This window comes from Triticum aestivum, chromosome 1D (genome assembly GCF_018294505.1).
Source record: "Triticum aestivum cultivar Chinese Spring chromosome 1D, IWGSC CS RefSeq v2.1, whole genome shotgun sequence".
Lineage (NCBI taxonomy): Eukaryota > Viridiplantae > Streptophyta > Magnoliopsida > Poales > Poaceae > Triticum > Triticum aestivum.
Genome location: NC_057796.1, coordinates 484,929,331 through 484,949,963, shown reverse-complemented (window position 1 = coordinate 484,949,963; position 20,633 = coordinate 484,929,331). Strand labels below are relative to the sequence as shown.

The following is a 20,633-nucleotide window of genomic DNA, read 5'->3' as shown; positions in this document are numbered from 1 at the left end:
CATAGGGAACCAGGGCATAGCCGAGCGGAGGTACTGGGGCACCGGGCGGGGTTGGTGTAGTGGTGGCGGTGTAGACGTGAGCCGGCGGCCGGGGTCCGAGGAGACCAGGAGAGCCGGTGGCAGGCCGAAGACCCAGGCTCCAGGAGCCCGTGTATGCTGGAGGGGCGCCGTAAGGGGCGGAGCAGACCAAGGCATGGGCCATGCCTGAACCAGCCCGGTCCAGAGATCTTGCTGCGGGTGCCATGCCAGTGGAGCAGATGCCGGTGTAGATGATGATGATGACGATGAAGAGCCGGCGGAGCGAGGCTGGGGCGGCCGATATACTGGATTCTTCCCGCGGTAGTTAGGGCTCGGGCGCCAGCCTGGAGGAGGCTGTGCAGGTGCCGGCGATGGAGTGGATGGAGCCGGCGCGGGAGGCTTGGTGGTGGCGTGAAACACCTGCGGGCGAGTGGCCTTGCGAGCTTGGTTCTGAGCCTTGAGCTGTAGGAGAGAGCGGACCTCGCCGAAGGAAGGATAGGTCCGCAACATGGGGATGAAGGCCACCTGTTTCTCAAACTGCTCACCGAGGCCGACGAGGAGGGCGTTGATGAGGGCGCGGTCGTCGACGTGATCACCAAGCTGCCGGAGTTCATCACCGATCGACTTGATCCGCTGACAGAAGATGGTGACCAGGAAGTGATATGGATATTCTGCGAAACCAAAAACATGCAACAGACAGGAACTGGCACTGGGCACTGGATCAATATGTTAGTCCAATAGTATAAAAAGTTGCCAAAAGTATATGAAAGTTGTAGAATATTGGCATGGAACAATCAAAAATTATAGATACGACGGAGACGTATCAGCATCCCCAAGCTTAATTCCTGCTCGTCCTCGAGTAGGTAAATGATAAAAAAGATAATTTTTGATGTGGAATGCTACCTAGCATAATCTTGATCATATGTCTAATCATGGCATGAATATTAAGACACAAGTGATTCAAAGCAATAGTCTATCCTTTGACATAAAAACAATAATACTTCAAGCATACCAACCAAGCAATTATGTCTTATTGAAATAACATAGCCAAAGAAAGCTCATCCCTATAAAATCATATAGTCTGGCTATGCTCCATCTTCACCATACAAAATATTCACATCATGCACAACCCCGATGACAAGCCAAGCAATTGTTTCATACTTTTGACGTTTCTCAAACCTTTTCAACTTTCACGCAATACATGAGCGTGATCCATGGACATAGCACTATAGGTGGGGAATAGAATATGATGATGGGGGTTATGTGGAGAAGACAAAAAAGGAGAAAGTCTCACATCGACGCGGCTAATCAACGGGCTATGGAGATGCTCATCAATTGATGTCAATGTGAGGAGTAGGGATTGCCATGCAACGGATGCACTAGAGCTATAAGTGTATGAAAGCTCAAACTGAAACTAAGTGGGTGTGCATCCAACTTGCTTGCTCATGAAGACCTAGCGCATTTGAAGAAGCCCATCGTTGGAATATACAAGCCAAGTTCTATAATGAAAATTCCCACTAGTATATGAAAGTGATAACTCAATAGACTCTCTATATGAAGAACATGGTGCTACTTTGAAGCACAAGTGTGGTAAAAGGATAGTAACATTGCCCCTTCTCTCTTTTTCTCTCATTTTTTTTGTTTTCTTTTTTTGGGCCTTCTTTTTTTTTGGCCTTTCTCTCCTTTTTTAATTTTTTTTTATTTTTTTATTTTTCGTCCGGAGTCTCATCCCGACTTGTGGGGGAATCATAGTATCCATCATCCTTTCCTCACTGGGGCAATGCTCTAATAATGATGATCATCACACTTTTATTTACTTACAACTTAATATTACAACTCGATATCTAGAACAAATATATGACTCTATATGAATGCCTCCGGCGGTGTACCGGGATGTGCAATGATCTAGCGTAGCAATGACATCAAAACGGACAAGCCATGAAAACATCATGCTAGCTATCTTACGATCATGCAAAGCAATATGACAATAAATGCTCAAGTCATGTATATGATGATGATGGAAGTTGCATGGCAATATATCTCGGAATGGTTATGGAAATGCCATAATAGGTAGGTATGGTGACTGTTTTGAGGAAGATATAAGGAGGTTTATGTGTGATAGAGCGTATCGTATCACGGGGTTTGGATGCACCGGCGAAGTTTGCACCAACTCTCGAGGTGAGAAAGGGCAATGCACGGTGCCGAAGAGGCTAGCAATGATGGAAGGGTGAGAGTGCGTATAATCCATGGACTCAACATTAGTCATAAAGAACTCACATACTTATTGCAAAAGTCTATTAGTTGTCGAAACAAAGTACTACGCGCCTGCTCCTAGGGGGATAGATTGGTAGGAAAAGACCATCGCTCGTCCCCGACCGCCACTCATAAGGAAGACAGTCAATAAACACCTCATGCTCCAACTTCGTTACATAACGGTTCACCATACGTGCATGCTACGGGACTTGCAACCCTCAACACAAGTATTTCTCAATTTCACAATTACTCAACTAGCACGACTCTAATATCACCACCTTTATATCGCAAAACTATTGCAAGGAATCAAACATATTATATTCAGTGATCTACAAGTTTTATGTAGGGTTTTATGACTAACCATGTGAATGACCAGTTCCTGTCATCTCTCTAAATAGATATAAGTGAAGCACGAGAGTTTAATTCTTTCTACAAAAGATATGCCCACGCTCTAACAAATATAAGTGAAGCAAAAGAGCATTCTACAAATGGTGGTTGTCTATGTAAAGAGAAACAGGCAATCCCACTTCAAATGATATAAGTGAAGTACATGAAGCATTCTATAAAGCCATACTCAAAAGATATAAGTGAAGTGCAAAGAGAATTCTATAAATCAACCAAGGACTATCTCATACCAGCATGGTGCATAAAAGAGAAATGAAAACTAAATTCAAAAGACGCTCCAAGATTTGCACATATCACATGAATGAAACGAATCCGAAAACATACCGATATTTGTTGAAGAAAGAGGGGATGCCTTCCGGGGCATCCCCAAGCTTAGACGCTTGAGTCTCCTTGAATATTTACTTGGGTTGCCTTGGGCATCCCCAAGCTTGAGCTCTTGCCTCTCTTCCTTCTTCTCACATCGAGACCTTCTCGATCATCGAACACTTCATCCACACAAAACTTCAACAGAAAGCTCGGTAAGATCCGTTAGTATAATAAAGCAAATCACTACTCTAAGTACTGTTGCAAACCAATTCATATTTTGTTTTTGCATTGTGTCTACTGTAATATAACTTTTTCATGGCTTAATCCACTGATATAAATCGATAGTTTCATCAAAACAAGCAAACTATGCATCAAAAACAGAATCTGTCTAAAACAGAACAGTCTGTAATAATCTGAACATTCACCATACTTCTGATACTTGAAAAACTCTGCCAAAATTAGGAAAAATAAAAAATTTGTATAGAAAGAGAGTGCACAAAGAATCAGAACCATTTGACGTTCCAGTAAAAAATTAAAAATCACGCACTACAGCCAAAGTTTCTGTCCTGCACCATACAAACCAACAAGTATTGTAAACATCCTAAAGGCAAACCTTGGCACATTATTTTTATAATACAATGGAATTGTACAAAGGGATAATTATTTTTTTTGAAAAGTTTCTGTAATCAAGATTCACAAAGTTGCCGTGAGCATGAACAAAGTTTAAGGAGCTCTCCCACTTCAACAATGCTTGTCTTTCTCACTTTCACTTTCCTTTTTGAAAAGTTTTGGGTTCCCCTCTTTATTTTTGTTGTTTTTAAACTAAATGAAAGCACTCAACAGAAATAAATGACTCTCTAAAACTTCCGGGTTGTCTCCCTGGCAGCGCTTTCTTTAAAGCCATTAAGCTAGGCATATAGTGCTCAAGTAGTGAATCCACCCGGATCCCAAGGTATATCAAAGCCAATTTTAATTAGCAATGATTTGTAATTTAGTAGTGAGCACAAAGTAACATATATCATGTAATGACGAAGTCTAAATCTCTTCATATGCATCGGCATGTCATATAAGAACAATTCATGCACACATAGTAAAGGCCAATGCATAGTACAAACAATTTCTTGCAATTTTATCGTGTTGGAAACATAGAGAGGTGGAGATATAGTTCCTCTCTCATAATAATTGCAAGTAGGAGCAGCAAGCACATGCATATTATATCTATCAAAATCATCATGTGTAACGGTAAAAGGCAACCCGCCAATATAATCCTTAATAAGTGCAAACTTCTCCGATATAGTGTAGTCGGGAAAATTCAAAAAGATAATAGGACTATCATGTGTGGGTGCAATAGCAACAATTTCATGTTTAACATAAGGAACTATAGCAAGTTCATCTCCATAAGCATAATTCATATTGGCATCTTGGCCACAAGCATAGCAAGCATCATCAAAAAGGGATATTTCAAGAGAATCAACGGGATCATAACAATCATCATAGCAATCATCATTCGGTAAGCACGAAGGGAAATTAAACAATGTATGAGTTGAAGAGTTACTCTCATTAGAAGGTGGGCACGGGTAGCTAATCCGCTCTTCCTCCTTTTGTTCTTCGCTCTCCTCATCATCTTTTTCATCCAATGAGCTCACAGTTTCATCAATTTCTTCTTTCATAGACTCCTGCAAAATATTAGTCTCTTCTTGGACAGCGGAGTAGTCCTCAATATATGGTTCAACATAGGCATTAGAAGCATAATTATCATAGCAATATTTATGTATGGCAAAATTTTCAGATTTGTAAAGAGTAGCATCATACGTTTCAATCAAAGAAGCAATTTCATAAGCACCCTTAAAAGCAACAAATTCTTCAATTTGGTGAACATCATAGTAACTATAAACACCCTTAGCATACGAAGATACGATTCCATTATCACTAAACTCACATTGATAGGGAAGGTGTTTCTTAGGGTTTTCAGAACAACAAGTAATATCATATATTTCGCATAAATTCCAAGCATAGCATTGCAAACGATGAATTTGACCCAGTAAAATTTCCCTTTTTCAGATATTCGGTGTCGCACATAACAAGCATGCTCATCTAAAGATTTGCCCTCAACTAAGCTAGTTGGGGTTTCAGCACGAGCACATAGGGATCGAAGATGATCCAAGTAATAAGCTTCAGCAGTGTGATAGATTTTGAGTGGTTCTTCAACCATTGGTTCAGTAGGTACAACTAATTTTTTTGGTATTTTGCGTTTCCTACCCATAACTAAAGATAGAAAACAACTAAGAACAGCAAATAAAAATTACTTAGTGATAAAGCAAACAAGCACACACGAGAATATTCACCCCATGCTATGACTCCCCGGCAACGGCGCCAAAAAAAGGTCTTGATATGGATATTCTGCGAAACCAAAAACATGCAACAGACAGGAACTGGCACTGGGCACTGGATCAATATGTTAGTCCCAAAAATAGTATAAAAAGTTGCCAAAAGTATATGAAAGTTGTAGAATATTGGCATGGAACAATCAAAAATTATAGATACGACGGAGACGTATCAGGGAGTCTCCTTGGGTGATGGTGCGGAGCTCGGTGTGAAGGGCGTTGATGCGGGCGTCGGAGTTGTCTTGAAACAACTGTTGAAGAGAGGCCCAAAGCTCGGCTGCAGTGGCGTCGTCGTTGGAGACAAGATTGAAGAGCTCGGTTGAGATCCGAGTGTAAATCCATTGGATGATCGTAAGATCATCCTTCACCCAACGAGTATTGGCAGGCTGCGGGACAGAGGATGGATGGATGTGGTGGCGCAGACCGCAGCGACCAAGGTGGATGTGGAAGAGATGGCGCCAATGGTAGTAGTTGTGGGCAGCGAGATCAAGGGAGATTGGGATGAAGGGTGTATTGGTGGTGGGTGAGAGAACTAGGGTTGGAGAAGGAAGAAGAGAAGGATGGCGATCGGACGGCGTTGAACTCAGCCGTGGTGAAGAGGGGTTGCGCCGGGAGAGGTGGAGGGACCGACGGAGGAGACATATCGAGGAGATAACCTAGGCGACGGATACCATGAAGATTATGAGATTCTGAATATGTATTAGGGTCTCGAAGGGCTGTTTATATAAGATACAAATCTTGGAGGTCAAGAATAGTAGAGATAGATCACAACTTGAACTACCAAATCTTTACCTAATAATAAAGAAAATAGGGTTTAATTCCTGGTCGTCCGTCATCATGGCAGTTTTTCAAGAAAGCCCCTCGGTTTACATAAAATCAACCCGCAATCCACACCTACTGTAAAATAATGATTCGCTAGCGAAAACACCAGCCGCACGTCCCTTCCTTATCCTGTCCTCTCAACCGCCACCATCGCACCCCATCACCCGACGACCGTGCCGCAGCTCCTCCTCCCCCCTCCCTCTTCGGCGAGTCGAGGACCACCACCTCGCCCCTCTCCGGCAAGTCGACGACCACCACAAACCAAACCAGTCCGCCGCTCGGCCTCCGCCGGTCCTAGCCTTGCTGGGAGGATGGCGGCTCTCTGAAAAAACAGAGAGAGAAGCGAGGATGAGAACCAACCCGCACAGTCCAGATGACCAAAACGTACGAGCGCCAGAACATAAAAAACGAGCTCACCTAGCCGCACGACCCACGATCCAATCCCATCTTCCACCTCTAGCGCGCCGCACCCTTACCATGCCGCCGCTCGCCGCCGGTCCCAGCGCCTACGCCTACCCCAAGTCCTAATAATCCTAAAGAAGGAGAGAGGGCTGATCTGAAGATACACAGAAAAAAATTAGCCGATCCAAAGATACACAGAAATAATTGGAGATGCCATTTGAGCTATAATAATCCTAAAGAAGGAGAAGAGCCGACCTGGGGATACAGAAAAAATTGGTGCAGCCATGGTGTGCCCAGCCTAATAGATAGGTCGAGCTAATTTTGCCATATTGATTCATACAGAGATGGCCAACGATGGTACAGAGAAGAGCTCACGGAAGAGAAAACTTGGTGATTTCACCCAAGCCGCCCCAGAATCCTTCCGCCACCGGCAGACGAGCAGCACCACCAGACCTCCTCCCTCGCCTCCGCCATAGGTCCAACCAGCCCCCGAGCGTGCTGGCCGGCTGCCAGATCTGGCGAGCAACCGAGCCGCCACTGCACGCCAGCCCTGCAGCCCGCCGTCGCTCCCAGCCACCCACCGGGAGGGGCTCCACCACCACGGCAGCGGTACTCCGCTCCGGCCCCCGTGAGCCGACGATCAGGCCGCCGCCACCCCAGCCGCAGCAGCAAACACACACACCGGCGCTGCCAGAATTTCCCGCGCCACCTTTGGCAGCCGGGAAGTGGCTGGGTGGTGAGGTGGATGGAGAAGAGAAGGAGGAGGAGCGCTTGATGGTGAGGTAGAGGAGGGGGAAGATCGGCGCTGGGTGGTGAGGACGAGATGAATGGCGAAGTGTAGGAGGGGCAGTCACTGGGCGCTCAGTGGGGATTTGTTGCTTGCTATTGCTTTTTTAATCAATTGTTGTTGCTGTACACCGACTGGAAGCTGCTGAATGCTATGCGTGCTAGCACAAAAAAAAATCTGGTGCTCATCCTTTGGATTTATGTGTGATCGTTAATGGCGCTGGTTGATTATTTGACTGTACCGAGCTGGCACACTTGCACTCTGATGGCAACAATTCCAACTTATGCCATCTGCTGATATTCATGTTGCTGTCATCTTGGAAATAAATTAAATATTATACTGTAGTTCATAGGAAAGGAGCAGAAACCTGGACAGAACATAGAGTTGTGTTGTACCTATACTGAGAAAGGTTTATAGATGAAACAAGTTATGATTATTAGTCATGGTAGCTCTAGGAACAACTAGAGTAAACTAGGTATTGTAATGCTGGACTAAGGATGGACCGTGCTCGGAGAAATCAAAAATCTGCTGCCCTCCGTGGCATAATATATCCAACATGTTCCAATTGTGCTTTGCAGAATTTTTCTTGGAAGCGTACCGAGCAGGCCATATATTCAACAAAACTCTGAAACGACGCACTATGCCTTTTCTTGAACGCGACTAGGTACATGTCAAAACCATTTTTCATACTCATGGAACTAAGTTTGGACCTGAAATGGTCTCACATAAAAGGAAGGCGAAAATGAATTGTGGACTTGTAACTATGAACCTTCTTCTGTACAGAGATGTACACTACACACACGACTATACAATTTGTTAGAAAACAATTCTTCTACCCACTTTGCACCTCACCGTCTTTTAGGAAGATTTTAATCTGTATTATTCTTTTGCACACTATCGATCAGATAAATTTAAAGAGCGGCTGAATTTTGACTTGCACATTTTCTTATGAATAGACGATTCTCAATGGTACCATAAACTTTTTTGCTACCGAAGATCCTAAAATAGTGGAACTGAATGGAGCAAGGACAATAAGCTTCAGGATAAGAACTCACAACCTCCTGTCCTGTCTCACCTCCTATTTTAGATACAATCCAACCAGTTCATCATTTTTTTTTAGATTACCAGTTCATCATATATGTAAGCTGTTTGGAGGATCAACAAAAGGTACCGAAGGAAAGGAAGCGAAAATGAATTAACCCAGCCCAAAGGAAGGGAACGAAGAGAAAAAGCCCATATTTACTGAATGGTGATTTGCAACTGTACGGTTATACGAGGACAAAGCGGGGTCTGGTTGGCTTTTTTTCCTCTCTCTTCTTTCTGGACAGTGGCTGGACTGTTCTTCCAGACGTGTGGGAAGGATTTGGATGGTATAACGCTATTACTGGACACTGCCGAAGATAACATGTTTACTGAGTTAGGTATGTATCATATTTATTTTCTCCCGCTGCAACGCACGGGCATTTGTGCTAGTATATATAAACCGAATATACTCTAATACTTGTTTTTTTACAAACGAGACTAACTAGAGACCGGCTAAAAGCTACTCTACCTAACAGCGTACTGATTCAAACCTCTATCTGTCTGTCTGTCTGTCTGTCACGTGCATATATATGCTTCCTCCGCAAGGTACCCCGATTGTCCAGGCAGCTACCAGGAAACATCGTCTTGAAGACTTGAACCACCACAAATTACTTTATCCGAGGTAGATTTAGAAACTGACTATATAACATCAGCATATATTTGAGTCCTGAGATCCATGCCCAAACTACTTCTCTCGCAAGGCAGAACGGCAACGACAACTATTTACACCTGGCCAGTGCCAGTGCCACCTGCTACATATTCGCAAAACATTGCAGTCCACCCACCTTCCATAGGCTCGAGATGAAGCAGACCGTGGTGATGTACCCCGGCGCCGGCGTCGGCCACGTTGGCCCCATGTCGGAGCTCGCCAACGTCTTCCTCGAGCATGGCTACGACGTCACCGTGGTGCTCGTCGAGCCGCCTTTCAAGTCGACAGACTCCGCCGCCACCGCCATCGAGCGCATCGCCGCCTCCAACCCGTCCATCTCCTTCCATGTCCTCCCGCCCCTCCCTGCTCCAGACTTTGCAGCCTCCGGCAAGCACCCTTCCCTACTCATGCTCCAGCTCTTGCACGACTATAACGAGCGGTTGGAAGCGTTCCTCCGCGGCATCCCCCGGAAAAAGTTGCACTCTGTCATCCTCGACATGTTCTGCGTCCACGCCACCGACGTCTGCGTGAAGCTCGGCGTCCCGGTCTACACGTTCTTCGTCGGGGGCGCCTCGTGCCTGTCTGTCCTAACCCAGGTCCCGGCACTGATAGCCGGCAGGCAGACGGGCTTGAAGGAACTCGGGGACATGCCCCTCGATTTCCTCGGCGTCCCGCCGATGCCAGCGTCTCATCTCATCAAGGAGCTGCTGGAGCACCCCGAGGATGAGATGTGCAAGGCCATGACAGACATCTGGAAGCGCAACACGGAGACCATGGGCGTTCTGGTGAACACGTTTGAGTTGTTGGAGAGCCGGGCGGTGCAGTCTCTCATGGACCTCCCCGGCAGAAAGCTGCCTCCGATCTACTGCGTCGGGCCGTTGGTCAGCAAGGGCACCAAGGATCATTACAAAGCAGAGAGGAACGAGTGCCTTGAGTGGCTCGATGCGCAGCCCGACCGCAGCGTGGTGTTCCTCTGTTTCGGGAGCATGGGCACGCTCTCGGCGGAGCAGCTCAAGGAGATGGCCGTTGGGTTGGAGAGGTCAGGGCAGCGGTTCCTGTGGTCCGTGCGCAAGCCCGCCGGAAGCAACAGCCGGACCTTGACGCGCTGCTGCCTCAAGGATTCCTACAGCGGACAAAGGGCAGGGGCCTTGTCGTCAAGTCGTGGGCGCCGCAGGTGGCCGTGCTCCGCCACCAGGCGACAGGCGCGTTCGTGACGCACTGCGGATGGAACTCGGTGCTGGAGGCCGTTGCGGCTGGAGTGCCGATGTTGTGCCTGCCGCTGGAAGCGGAGCAGAAGATGAACAAGGTGTGCATGACAGAGGACATGGGCGTCGCTCTCGAGCTGGAGGAATACATGGCAAGTTTTGTAAGGCAGAGGAGGTGGATGCCAAGGTGAGGCTGGTGATCGAGGGCGAGGATGGGAGGCAGCTCAGGGCCCGGGTGGCTGCTCGCAGGGAAGAGGCCAAGGCGGCGCTGGAGGAAGGGGGCTCGTCGCGGGCGTCGTTTGCCCGGTTTTTGTTGGACGTGGACAATCTCGGAAAGCAGCTCAGCGAGTGACGCACTACTTGCAAATTGCGACTGTTCTTTGCCTTCTACGTATATGTTTCTAGTCCAAGTTTCCCTCTTGTTTATATTTTACTCGTAGTTGCATTGCATGGTCAATCACTTAACTTGCTAGCATGTGCGTAGCACCATTTAAAACCATTAAGCTACGCGTGGAGGGTGGCCAACCAACTACGCCACGTGGCGCAAGCTGGTTGGCCGCGGTGAGAAATCTTTTGCAACTTTTTTAGATGAAAGTGTGGATTATTTTTTAAATACATATTTTTAGATGGAGATGATGACCTCTGGTATTTTTTAAATGGAGGGTTATGCAAAGTGGCACTCGCTGGTAGGCTGGAGTGGTAATTTTTTCTTTTTTCTTTTTTACCTCTTTTTTAGATGAAGGTGAGGATATTTTTTGAGATGTTTTTTTAGACGGAGGCAAGGACTTTATGTATTTTTTTTAATAAAAATATGCGCACAACTTTCTCTCAAGCGGCGCCACAGGGTAGCGCCCCAATCACTAGTCTTAATAAATCGGCTTTGTAAGTGCCAAGTACCGCAGTTACCTCCACACATATTTAGGATGTTTTTTCTTCCTGGCAATAATGGATCGACTATGTAGAGTGATACCTTCCCTAGTGTTCAACCGCACGACAAGGTATTGGATTTGAATTTTATTCCACATTGTTCAACTTTATTTTTCTTTTGGACCGCAACACTTCAACTCTAGCTAGGTTGCTTGATAATCGTGATCCTGTTTCATGTCAGACCATGGAGACAACAAAAAATCTTTTGAATTTTATGTTGCTTACTATTGCTGCGTTGTGAGAGCTTTCTAGTTTCATTTGCCTTCTTCGTTAATGCATGTTCTTTTTCAGACGAATGCCTTGCATTTATGCATATATCAAACTGGGCATCAGTATGGAAGTGGATTTGTAGCACACATGGACGGGGACACGCAAATTGTGGGCTATCGATTAGCATTTTGATCTTGTATAAGAGTCGGTATATTTGTGTAATGTCATTGTAAATTGAAGCATTATACATGTCCTTGTGGCGTAGTGTGACTATTCATGTGGGGTAGCCTAACATACAATTACTGAAACTAACGTAGACAATTCCGCAAAACAAAAAAAGCTAACGTAGGCAAGTAGCAGGGACGAGCACTCTGTTCTTCTAGTCCACTCTCATCCTACAAGAACAATCATCATGGAGCAAGATTTTGTTGTTCTTCGCGTCAATGATATCAACAATACTACTAGGACATGTTTGGTTGCATGCATTTCCCTCAACAGAGCCTGCCGGAAAGTTTGTGTCCCGTTTGGTTGCTTGCTTACATTGTTGGGCCTGCATCGCACGAAGTTTAAAACGTCTCTGAGCCTGACTCGCTCGTAACACTCAGATCGGCAGTTTCTCCAGAGCCAGGTCGAGCTGAGCCACAACGAGCGCACATGGGTTGGGGCCCTTGCACGAGAGGAGGTTGGAGGGATGCGAGCTATGTAGGTGCTTCTTCTTCTACCTTCACTAACCTCCTCCCTAATCTCCTTTCTTCCTTCTCCCCTCTAATCTACACAACGGTGCTTTGGTTTGAGCTAGGTTCTACACAAAAAAGATGCACGTCGATGTTACGGTTCCATTCAGGCGATTGGTTCGTAGTTTCGTCGATAGTAAATGCTCAATTTTGTGTTCACGTTTGGAGCTATTTCGGACGAATTTTATCAAATTCGTCGCGCACGATCGACCATTTGAAAATTCCGTTGGCCAGTAGCCTAATCTTGCAGTTCCTTACGACATTCGTGTTGCAAGTTTTCTGTTTGGAAGATTGTTCATCTGGGCCTTCTCTCCTCAATCCGCCATGACGCACACTGTATTTCTTCTACTCGGTCCTCCGCTTCAGAGCCCTCCTATTCGTCCCTCTCGACGGCGGCGCCGTTCCTCTTGACCTCCTTGCCCGCGTCCTACTACACTGGAGTCGTTTCCGGCATCGTTCATCTCGGCCTCCTCTCTCTCGACCTACTGCACTGACGCTGCCGTGGCGCACGCACTGCATTTCTCCTCCTCTTGCCTATGTCTCCGTGCGGACTTTGTCTGCGGCGACGAGGCTAGCAACTAGTTCGCCGCGCTGCCGACGAGGTCACTCGTGCACGAATCCGTGCTCGTCGTGTCGGACGCGGAGCCACGACCACCGTCCACCGCAGTCGCCATGGTTTGACACACACTACATTTCTCATCCCTGTTCCTCTGCCTCAGCGCTCCTCCGCACAAACTTTCTCTGCGGCGGCGATGCTAGCAATAAATTCGCCACGACACCGGCAAGAACGCTCGCCCGAGACTTTATGCAATATGTGTGTGTGTGTGCGCGCGCGCGCGCGTGGGGGTGTGTGTGTGTGTGTGTGTGTAACAATGTGCAGACGTCGACTTTTTGCCTGTTTTACTTCAACCAGGCTGAGCTAGCCAGGCCTGGCTCCTACGGCAACCAAACACGCCCCTAGAGTTATATCCGATTTTGGTAAAAAGGTTTGTTGTTCTTGAATATTTCTTGTCCCTAGCTGTTTGTTCTTGTATCTGTAATATTAGTTGAATCTGATCACTGATTTTTTGTTTTTGGTATGTATTATTCTACTTGCTTCATTAGTTTGTAGTACCTATCTGTTTGAAATATCAATTCGTTGTGCTATGAAATATTATGATCTTGAATCTTACAGCGGGAATAGAACTGCTAGACGTATGGTTATCTACCTAAAAAGGTTTTCTTAAGTTACAGAAAGTGAAACTTAATGTTTTGAGTCTTAAGTTGCCAGTTCTTATTAATGGAACTTAATGTATTGAAACTTTTATATATTCATTTGACTACATGACTAATAAGATTACAATTATACTTGTCTGTTTATTTTGTAATACCTATCTATTGGACGTCTTAAGTCTCTGTGCAATAAAATATTACGTTGTTGAATCTTACAACGGAAATAAGACCGCTAGGCATATACTAGCATTGCCCGCGCGGCACGCCGCGCCCCATTGATACGTTCCGTTCATAAGAAGTGTTTTTATTGTTTACAGTAAGACTCAATTTATTATCACAATACATGGTGCATGCATGTGTGATGCCGCGTAGGTGTTGGCACTACTAAGAATTGTAGCTAATGGGTTTGCATTAGCCTGCACTCAACCAATGATAAAAAGGACTGAAATTGTAAAGAGTTACTTACTAAAAGCCACCATAATAATCGATACCAGATTTTGCTGAATCAAAATAGAAGTGTTACATCAGTGAATTTATCAATGCTAAGAAAGCCATCTATAATATAATCATAATGAAGAAAAGAAATATATAACAGCATGGCAGCGACTTGAATCAGGAGAGAAGTTTGAATATATTTTATGGCATGACTTTCGATGTAATGAAACAAATCTAACTATATTACAAATATAGTTAACAACTGACTACTTGAAGAACGTGAGAAGATATATATATCCTAAAACTAATAGTATTACTTTACTGGATCAGTTTATGATCTTCTGTACTCACATTCTTCTCATATATTAGCAACAGCTATATTAAAACTCAGATTCTCGCTACTTAGAGCTTCTCTGTTAGCTATGGTCATATTAGGTTTAATCTTGAGAGAAATAGTAAAGTTTGGAGAGTGACCAAGGATATAGACTATTAACTACCACTGAATGTTGGCGGCTGCTACAAATCATTCGACTGATTTCTTCAGGAAATCAGTCGGGTAGGTGGCCGTCCGATCTATCCCGCCCAAGCCGTTCGATGGGTCAACGCTTCGTCGCTTCCTTCCTCCCCCGAGTTCGTCGGTCCGTCACTTTCTTCCTCCCGAGCACACGCAGCAGTTCGCTGCTACGTCGCCGACGGCAGCAAACGCCGATGAGGGCTACATCGCAGCACAAGGCAGCCCACGACGGATGTTACATCGCAGCACAGGTGGCCGGCGACGGATGTTGCATCGCAATGCGCGGCGGCCATGGCGGATGTTAAGACGCACACGGTGATGACAGCGGAAGCTGCGAGTGGAGCGGGGGATGTGCTTTGCAGCGCCGGAGACGATGGCGGATTTTGCGATGCAGCGCCGGCGGCGACAGGTGTGGTGACGCAGCACGCGGTGCCCAAGGCGGAGGTTGTGATGCAGCGCCGGCGAAGACGGGTGCTGCGACGCAGCACGCGACGGTCATGGCGGAAGCTGCAACGCGGCGTGCGGCGATGACGGTCGAAGCTGCTATGCAGCACGCGGCGACGACGACAGGAGCTGCTATGCAGCGACGCAGCGCGGGGACGCTACGATACAGCTCCGGCGACGGCCATGACGGTAGCTGCAAACGCAGCACGCGGCGGCGACGACAGGAACTGCTATGCAGGGACGCAACGCGATGACGCCATGATGCAGCTCCGACGACGGCCATGGCGGTAGCTGGAAACGCAGCGCGCAGCGACGGCGGAAGCTGCTATGCAGCGCGCGGCGACAACAACAGAAGCTGCTATGCAGCGCGGGACGCTATGGTGCAGCTCCCGTGGCGCTTCAATGCATCCACGGCGGAGCTTCAATGCGGCCAGGACGGAGCTTCGATGCAGCCGCTGCCGACGGTTCGTCCCCCTCCTCCAGTGCGGTGGCTTTGCTTGTCTCTCTGCTAAGTGGCCAACAAGAAGGGGGAAGAAACTGGTGGACGACAGGCTTCGGGAAGAAGATAAGGTGGAGGGGAAGGAAGCGGTGGGGTGGGCAGGGACACGTGTTGCGCGGAGAGAGAGGTTTACGGGAGGAAGATTTCATCCGGCTGATTCTAAACGTTTTCCCTGAATGTTTGTGATGCTGATTGCATGAAAATTTTGCTTGCCACGGTTGAGGGTACAACATTCAGTTAGGAACCCTTCTAAAGAAATCATCATCTATAAATGAAAATAATTGCGGGTTAAAAAACATTACCAAGTAGAAATTGCACCATATATATCAAGTAAACAAAAAGAACTGTTGCTGAACTAATCAAGTTTGGGGTAGGGGAAAACATTACCAATGCAATTCCTTGCTTAATTAGTTCGTCCTCCTAAAGAGCATTTGCAAACAGGGAAAACAAAATCAAGGAACGACTCTGAAGTATATGAATAGGGATTGATTCTCCTTTCACTTTGAAGTGCATATTTCTGCTTCACAAAGTCATTATGAGTCTTTCGCACATCTAGAGTAGACTAATTATCTTGCTTTGATTCACCGCTCCTACACTCAATAGATGAAGGGCTAGCTAAAGTCTAGTCTAAATATAGTCACCAACAATTTTAGCTAGTGAATCGCAAATAATAGAGCCGGTCATCTTCTAACAGGAAGCACGCACAGTATACAACCTGGAGTGCACCTAACGATTACACGGCCACGTGCATGACCCATGCACGCAAGCTCGCGCGTACAACCTGGAGTGCATCTAACAATTGCACAAGCACGTGCATGGCCATGCTGGCAAGCACGCGTGTACAACCTGAAGTACCCCCAAGAATTACACAGCCACTGCATGGCCATGCAAGCAACCACACGCGCACGGCTGGCAACACCCGCACAAATCAAAGCAGTACACTCCCTCCGACTAAACCATGACCACGTTGTAATTTAGTACGTGTAATTTAATTTGCCCGCTATTGACCAATATAATGGTTACCTACTTCGACCCAAGTACACACCATGCATACACTGGGCAAGGAGCGAGAAAATACCAGAATTCAAAACGGGCAAGCAACCAGTAGCAACAACAGTATGCTGCACAACCCGATCCGGCTCGCAAAAAGGAACACCTGCAAAAATAGAACGCACCACACATATCAAAGTACCATCCAACAACAATCAACAAAAAAGTTTCTACTGAACATAAATCATATTGCACCTACTGAAACACACAGATGCTGAATTATTCTGTGGGATTTTTGCCTACTTATATCTCTTTGTGTTGCCTACAAAAACAACTTCTCTAAAATCTTGCCTACATTCTGAAGACCCTGATGCAAAACATGGATTAAAATGAACATATACGCCTTTCCTGAAAATCCCTTCTCGGCCTTGAGTATGCTGCATCTCTCAAACCCATTGCTCTCATCCCGTGGATGGTAGCAGCTAGCCATCCTCGTGCTACCCCCACCATTAAAAATAGTGAAGAAATGCGCGAGTCAGCAAAAAATTGAGCATAAAAATGTTGCACGGGCAGCTATGGCCCTTACTTTTCAAAAAAAAAAAAAAGCTATGGCCCTCACTGTTTTGCTTGGCCGTGTGATTTGCGTTTCCGTGCTCATGATTTCCATCACCGATTTGCTCCCGCTCCCTCATGATCTACATCCACCCCGTCACCATTGGTCGCCGTTGATGGCCAGGACGCGTAGGCGAAACAATCATGGAGGCCAAAAAGCACAAGGAACTCACCTCTGGCCGCGGATGTAGCAGAACGCCTCGTCCCCCCGTCTTCCGCTGCCGCGCACAGCCAACGGCTCCGGCCCCCTCCTTTTCCCCTGGCGCGGGTGCGAGCCGCTCTGCTCACCCGTCGCGCGGTTGACTTGCAGGTGACCACCTCCCCCCGATGTGCTGCTCGCTTCGCCGGTTCGCTTCTCTGCGGTTCGTCGTCGATTGAGAGTGGGATCAATAGGCCCGCTTTCCCAACCGAATCTCCTCCCTCCGCTACCCACAAGAACCACCAACAGCAGACACCTCGCAACAGAGGGAAGGAAGCACAGAAGTAAACGGAAAGATCTCCGGAAGGCGCGAGAGATGGGCCACCGATCAGAAGAGATGGCGGGCTCCCGAAGCAACGTCAACAGCGACAGCGCCAGTGCCATCGAGAGGGAGCGACAGAGATATGTAGGCGGCACCGCTCCGCCAGAAAGAACGACGGCACCGCGTACCAAACCGACAGCAACCAGACAAAAGCAGCACGCACGAGAACCAATGAACAACAGAAAGCGACGCGACCACTGAACCAACAGCGGCCGAATAGAAATGAAAGGAAGCATGGAAGCAGAACGACCACGCCACCGTACAAACTGCCGCACAGGCAACAAAAATTGCTAAACCAACCAACACAACCATCACACACGTTCAAAAAAATTGAAACGAAACCCTCGATACACAACGCATTTGTACCCCGCCATTTACCAAAAAAATACACGTGCCATGTTCAAACATACCCATAGGTCATTTTCATCCAAGTGGGTGAATATTGGAGCGAAAACGCTCCCGGATATAGAGGCTTGGGTATCTTGCATCTTACACATTCGGCCATACATTGCACACTGATGATATATAGATATGCACCTCCGGTGAATGAAAATACATACTTATAAAAGTAAGTGAGATTTATCTGCAAATCTGTAATAATATCACCATCATGGCAATGCAAATTACTCAAGGACATTGCTGCTAATCTACCACTATGTGCAGCAAATATATAAAGATGAAAAAGAATGAAAAAAAAAGAAATATCTATGTGGTAGATATGCATGCAGCATGCGTGCACCCTATTGTGCACGGGACATCTAACACTCTGCTCATACATGCCCGTGTGACACCGGAGACTCGTTGCTGTTGCTGCTTGTTCTGGAGTTGGAACATGAGTCACCGGAGTACGTGTCGTTCTTGGAATTGGAATTTGAACTAGTGATGGAGAGGTCGAGCTCCTTGACGTCCGAGCTAGAAGAGCGGAGATGCGCGAGGATCTTGCTGATTTTGGGCCTGCGCTGTGTAATGGCGATGGAGACGTCGTTAGGGAAGAGGTCTTTGCGCACGAAAGCATGGTACACGGTAGTGGCCAACACACCGGTGATCATGACAGCGGCAATCCCTGACAACCCGACCGCTAGTGCCCGCATTAGCACATTGTCCACCTCCGACGCATACAACACTGTTGCCACGGCTACGCTCGTGATCGGGAACGTGTAGGCCCACCACGACAATGAAAACCTGAACCCTCGAAAGAGGTTGATGCGCACCACCAGCGACATGTAGAGGAAGAGCGAGATGAAATAAAGGAGCTTGGCGCCATCGTTGAACTCGCCGGAGATGCTTGCCCAGGCCATCGAGGCGACGCTAGGCGCGGCGATGAAGAAGAAAAATACCGGGTGGAGCTCTTTGGGTAGTTGCATGTTGGTGGGGAGCCTTTGGTAAAGGGTGACGAAGAGTACAACATAGTGCGCTAGCCCGATAGCGAAGAAGAAAATGGGCAGCTCTCGGAGGCCCATCCTAGAGCCGAGAAGCGCGCCGACAAAGTTGCCGACAATAGCGAGGTGGTTGGACGGGTTAGCTACCTTGGAGAGTCGGCGCTCGCCGCTCGACATCCATTGGCCATAGATCTTAATGTCGAGGCAGAGGATGGGAGCCATGAGGAGGTACCACACGATGTGGTGGATCTCCCACACCGGCTGCGGCACGCCCTTGACGAGAAAGAGGCAAGCGATCCAAGGCGCAAAGAAGAAGTTGACGCGCACTGGGTGGTGGAACTCCCGGCGAACGGCCTCAAAGTAGAAGATAACCTTGAGGAGGTAGGTGATGGAGACGATGGCGGTGAGGACGACAGATGCCCACCAGAGGACGTGGTTGACGGCGGGGTGCGCGTGGAGGAATGCCGTTGAGGGCTCCGACTCGAGCGTCTTCCACAGCATCGCTTGGGTGCTCATGCCAAGGCACATCCCGAACGCGCTAATCGGGAACCGGAGAAGGAACGGCCATTGCTCATCCTCAGGCAGCACTGCCACCTCCGTCGACTGCATGTCCACACTCTTGTTAGAGACTGACGATGATGCTTGTTATAAGAAGGTGAAAGTTTTGGTCGGAATGTGGAATACCTACCCGAAGGGTCTCGAGCTCGGGGCCTTCGAGGGCGGCGAAGTAGCGATCGGCTGACGGGACTATGTTTTCCTCGTCGGTGTCCTCGCTCGAGATATTGGGCGCGGCACCATGCTCGATGTCAACTGGCGGCAGCCCATGCTGCAGACCGCGGAGGCGGCCCGAGAAGGTCTTGAAGTTGTCAAACCGGCGGTCCAGCTCCCGCGTGCTGTCGCTCGGCAGCAGCGCTGGTGCCTCGCCGCCGCCTACCAGGGATCGCCATGAGTGGTGCTGGGTCTTCTTCATCAGCCGCGGCTCGCCGGGGATGTGATCTTCGAGCTTTGACTCGCTCGGCAGCACCGGAGCCGTGCCCATTTCGGGGTTGCACGAGCTGATGGACGGCGGCATGTCAAGCTGCGCCTGCGAGAGGTAGAGCCGCGACGGCGAGCCTGGCAAGCACGGCGTCTCAGCGTGAGCAGCCGCGGCCGCGTCCTTGATGGTCAGCTTGCTGGTGCCGCCGACGACAACGGCGGCCTCCATCACAGAAGCGGCATGACCATGCTCACTAGCGACTGCGGCCTGCGACGGGGCACAAAGGAGAAGCGGCTCCGGGGACAGAGCACTCCCTGCCTCGCCATCCAGTACCCCTGCCATCTGGATGCTGGTCTCTCTGGACGCCATGGAAGCAACTCAAGCTCTCAAGAGCTAAACACAACGCTGGCAGCAGGGGGTGGTTCGTCGTGGATGTATGTGTATCCCGTTGTGGCTGCCTTATATATACACATGGCGAGTAGGACAGAAAGAGGATCTGCAAATCGATCGGAGGCAAGTGGCACGCCGGCAATCACATGGACCGGAACACGTACGTACGAAGGTTCCACGCATCACTGCACGTTGCAGGTACCCAAAAGGCAGCTATATTGTTTTTTTTAAACACAGTACAGACATAGACACTCATACATACGCATAATACAGCTATCTGACAAGGCCCGGCATCCGCCACACCTAAAATTTGAAGCAAATACACTTTGGTGATGTGCAACATGCTGCATTGCATGAAGTCAAAAAGTTAAGCCTGCCTTTGCTGTCGTGAGCCTTGACCAGTTGACCTAGCGAGCCAGGTAGCCCGTGTATTCCGTCATTAGTCGCGCCACATGCCGTGCATGCATGCATGCAAA

The 20,633-nt window shown here is 47.8% G+C and overlaps 1 protein-coding gene and 1 pseudogene across 1 annotated transcript; one reads left to right on the top strand and one right to left on the bottom strand.

Moving 5' to 3' along the window:
* Positions 1 to 9,261: 9,261 nt before the first annotated feature.
* LOC123183290 (UDP-glycosyltransferase 88A1-like) lies at positions 9,262 to 10,666 on the top strand (annotated as a pseudogene).
* Positions 10,667 to 18,182: 7,516 nt separating this feature from the next.
* On the bottom strand, positions 18,183 to 20,136 carry LOC123178020 (S-type anion channel SLAH2). The gene is made up of 2 exons (XM_044591374.1): positions 19,480 to 20,136; positions 18,183 to 19,394 (listed from the first exon to the last, which is right to left on the bottom strand). Exons 1-2 carry the CDS (start codon positions 20,134 to 20,136, stop codon positions 18,183 to 18,185), a joined length of 1,869 nt encoding a protein of 622 aa, XP_044447309.1.
* Between the last annotated feature and the right edge of the window lie 497 nt (positions 20,137 to 20,633).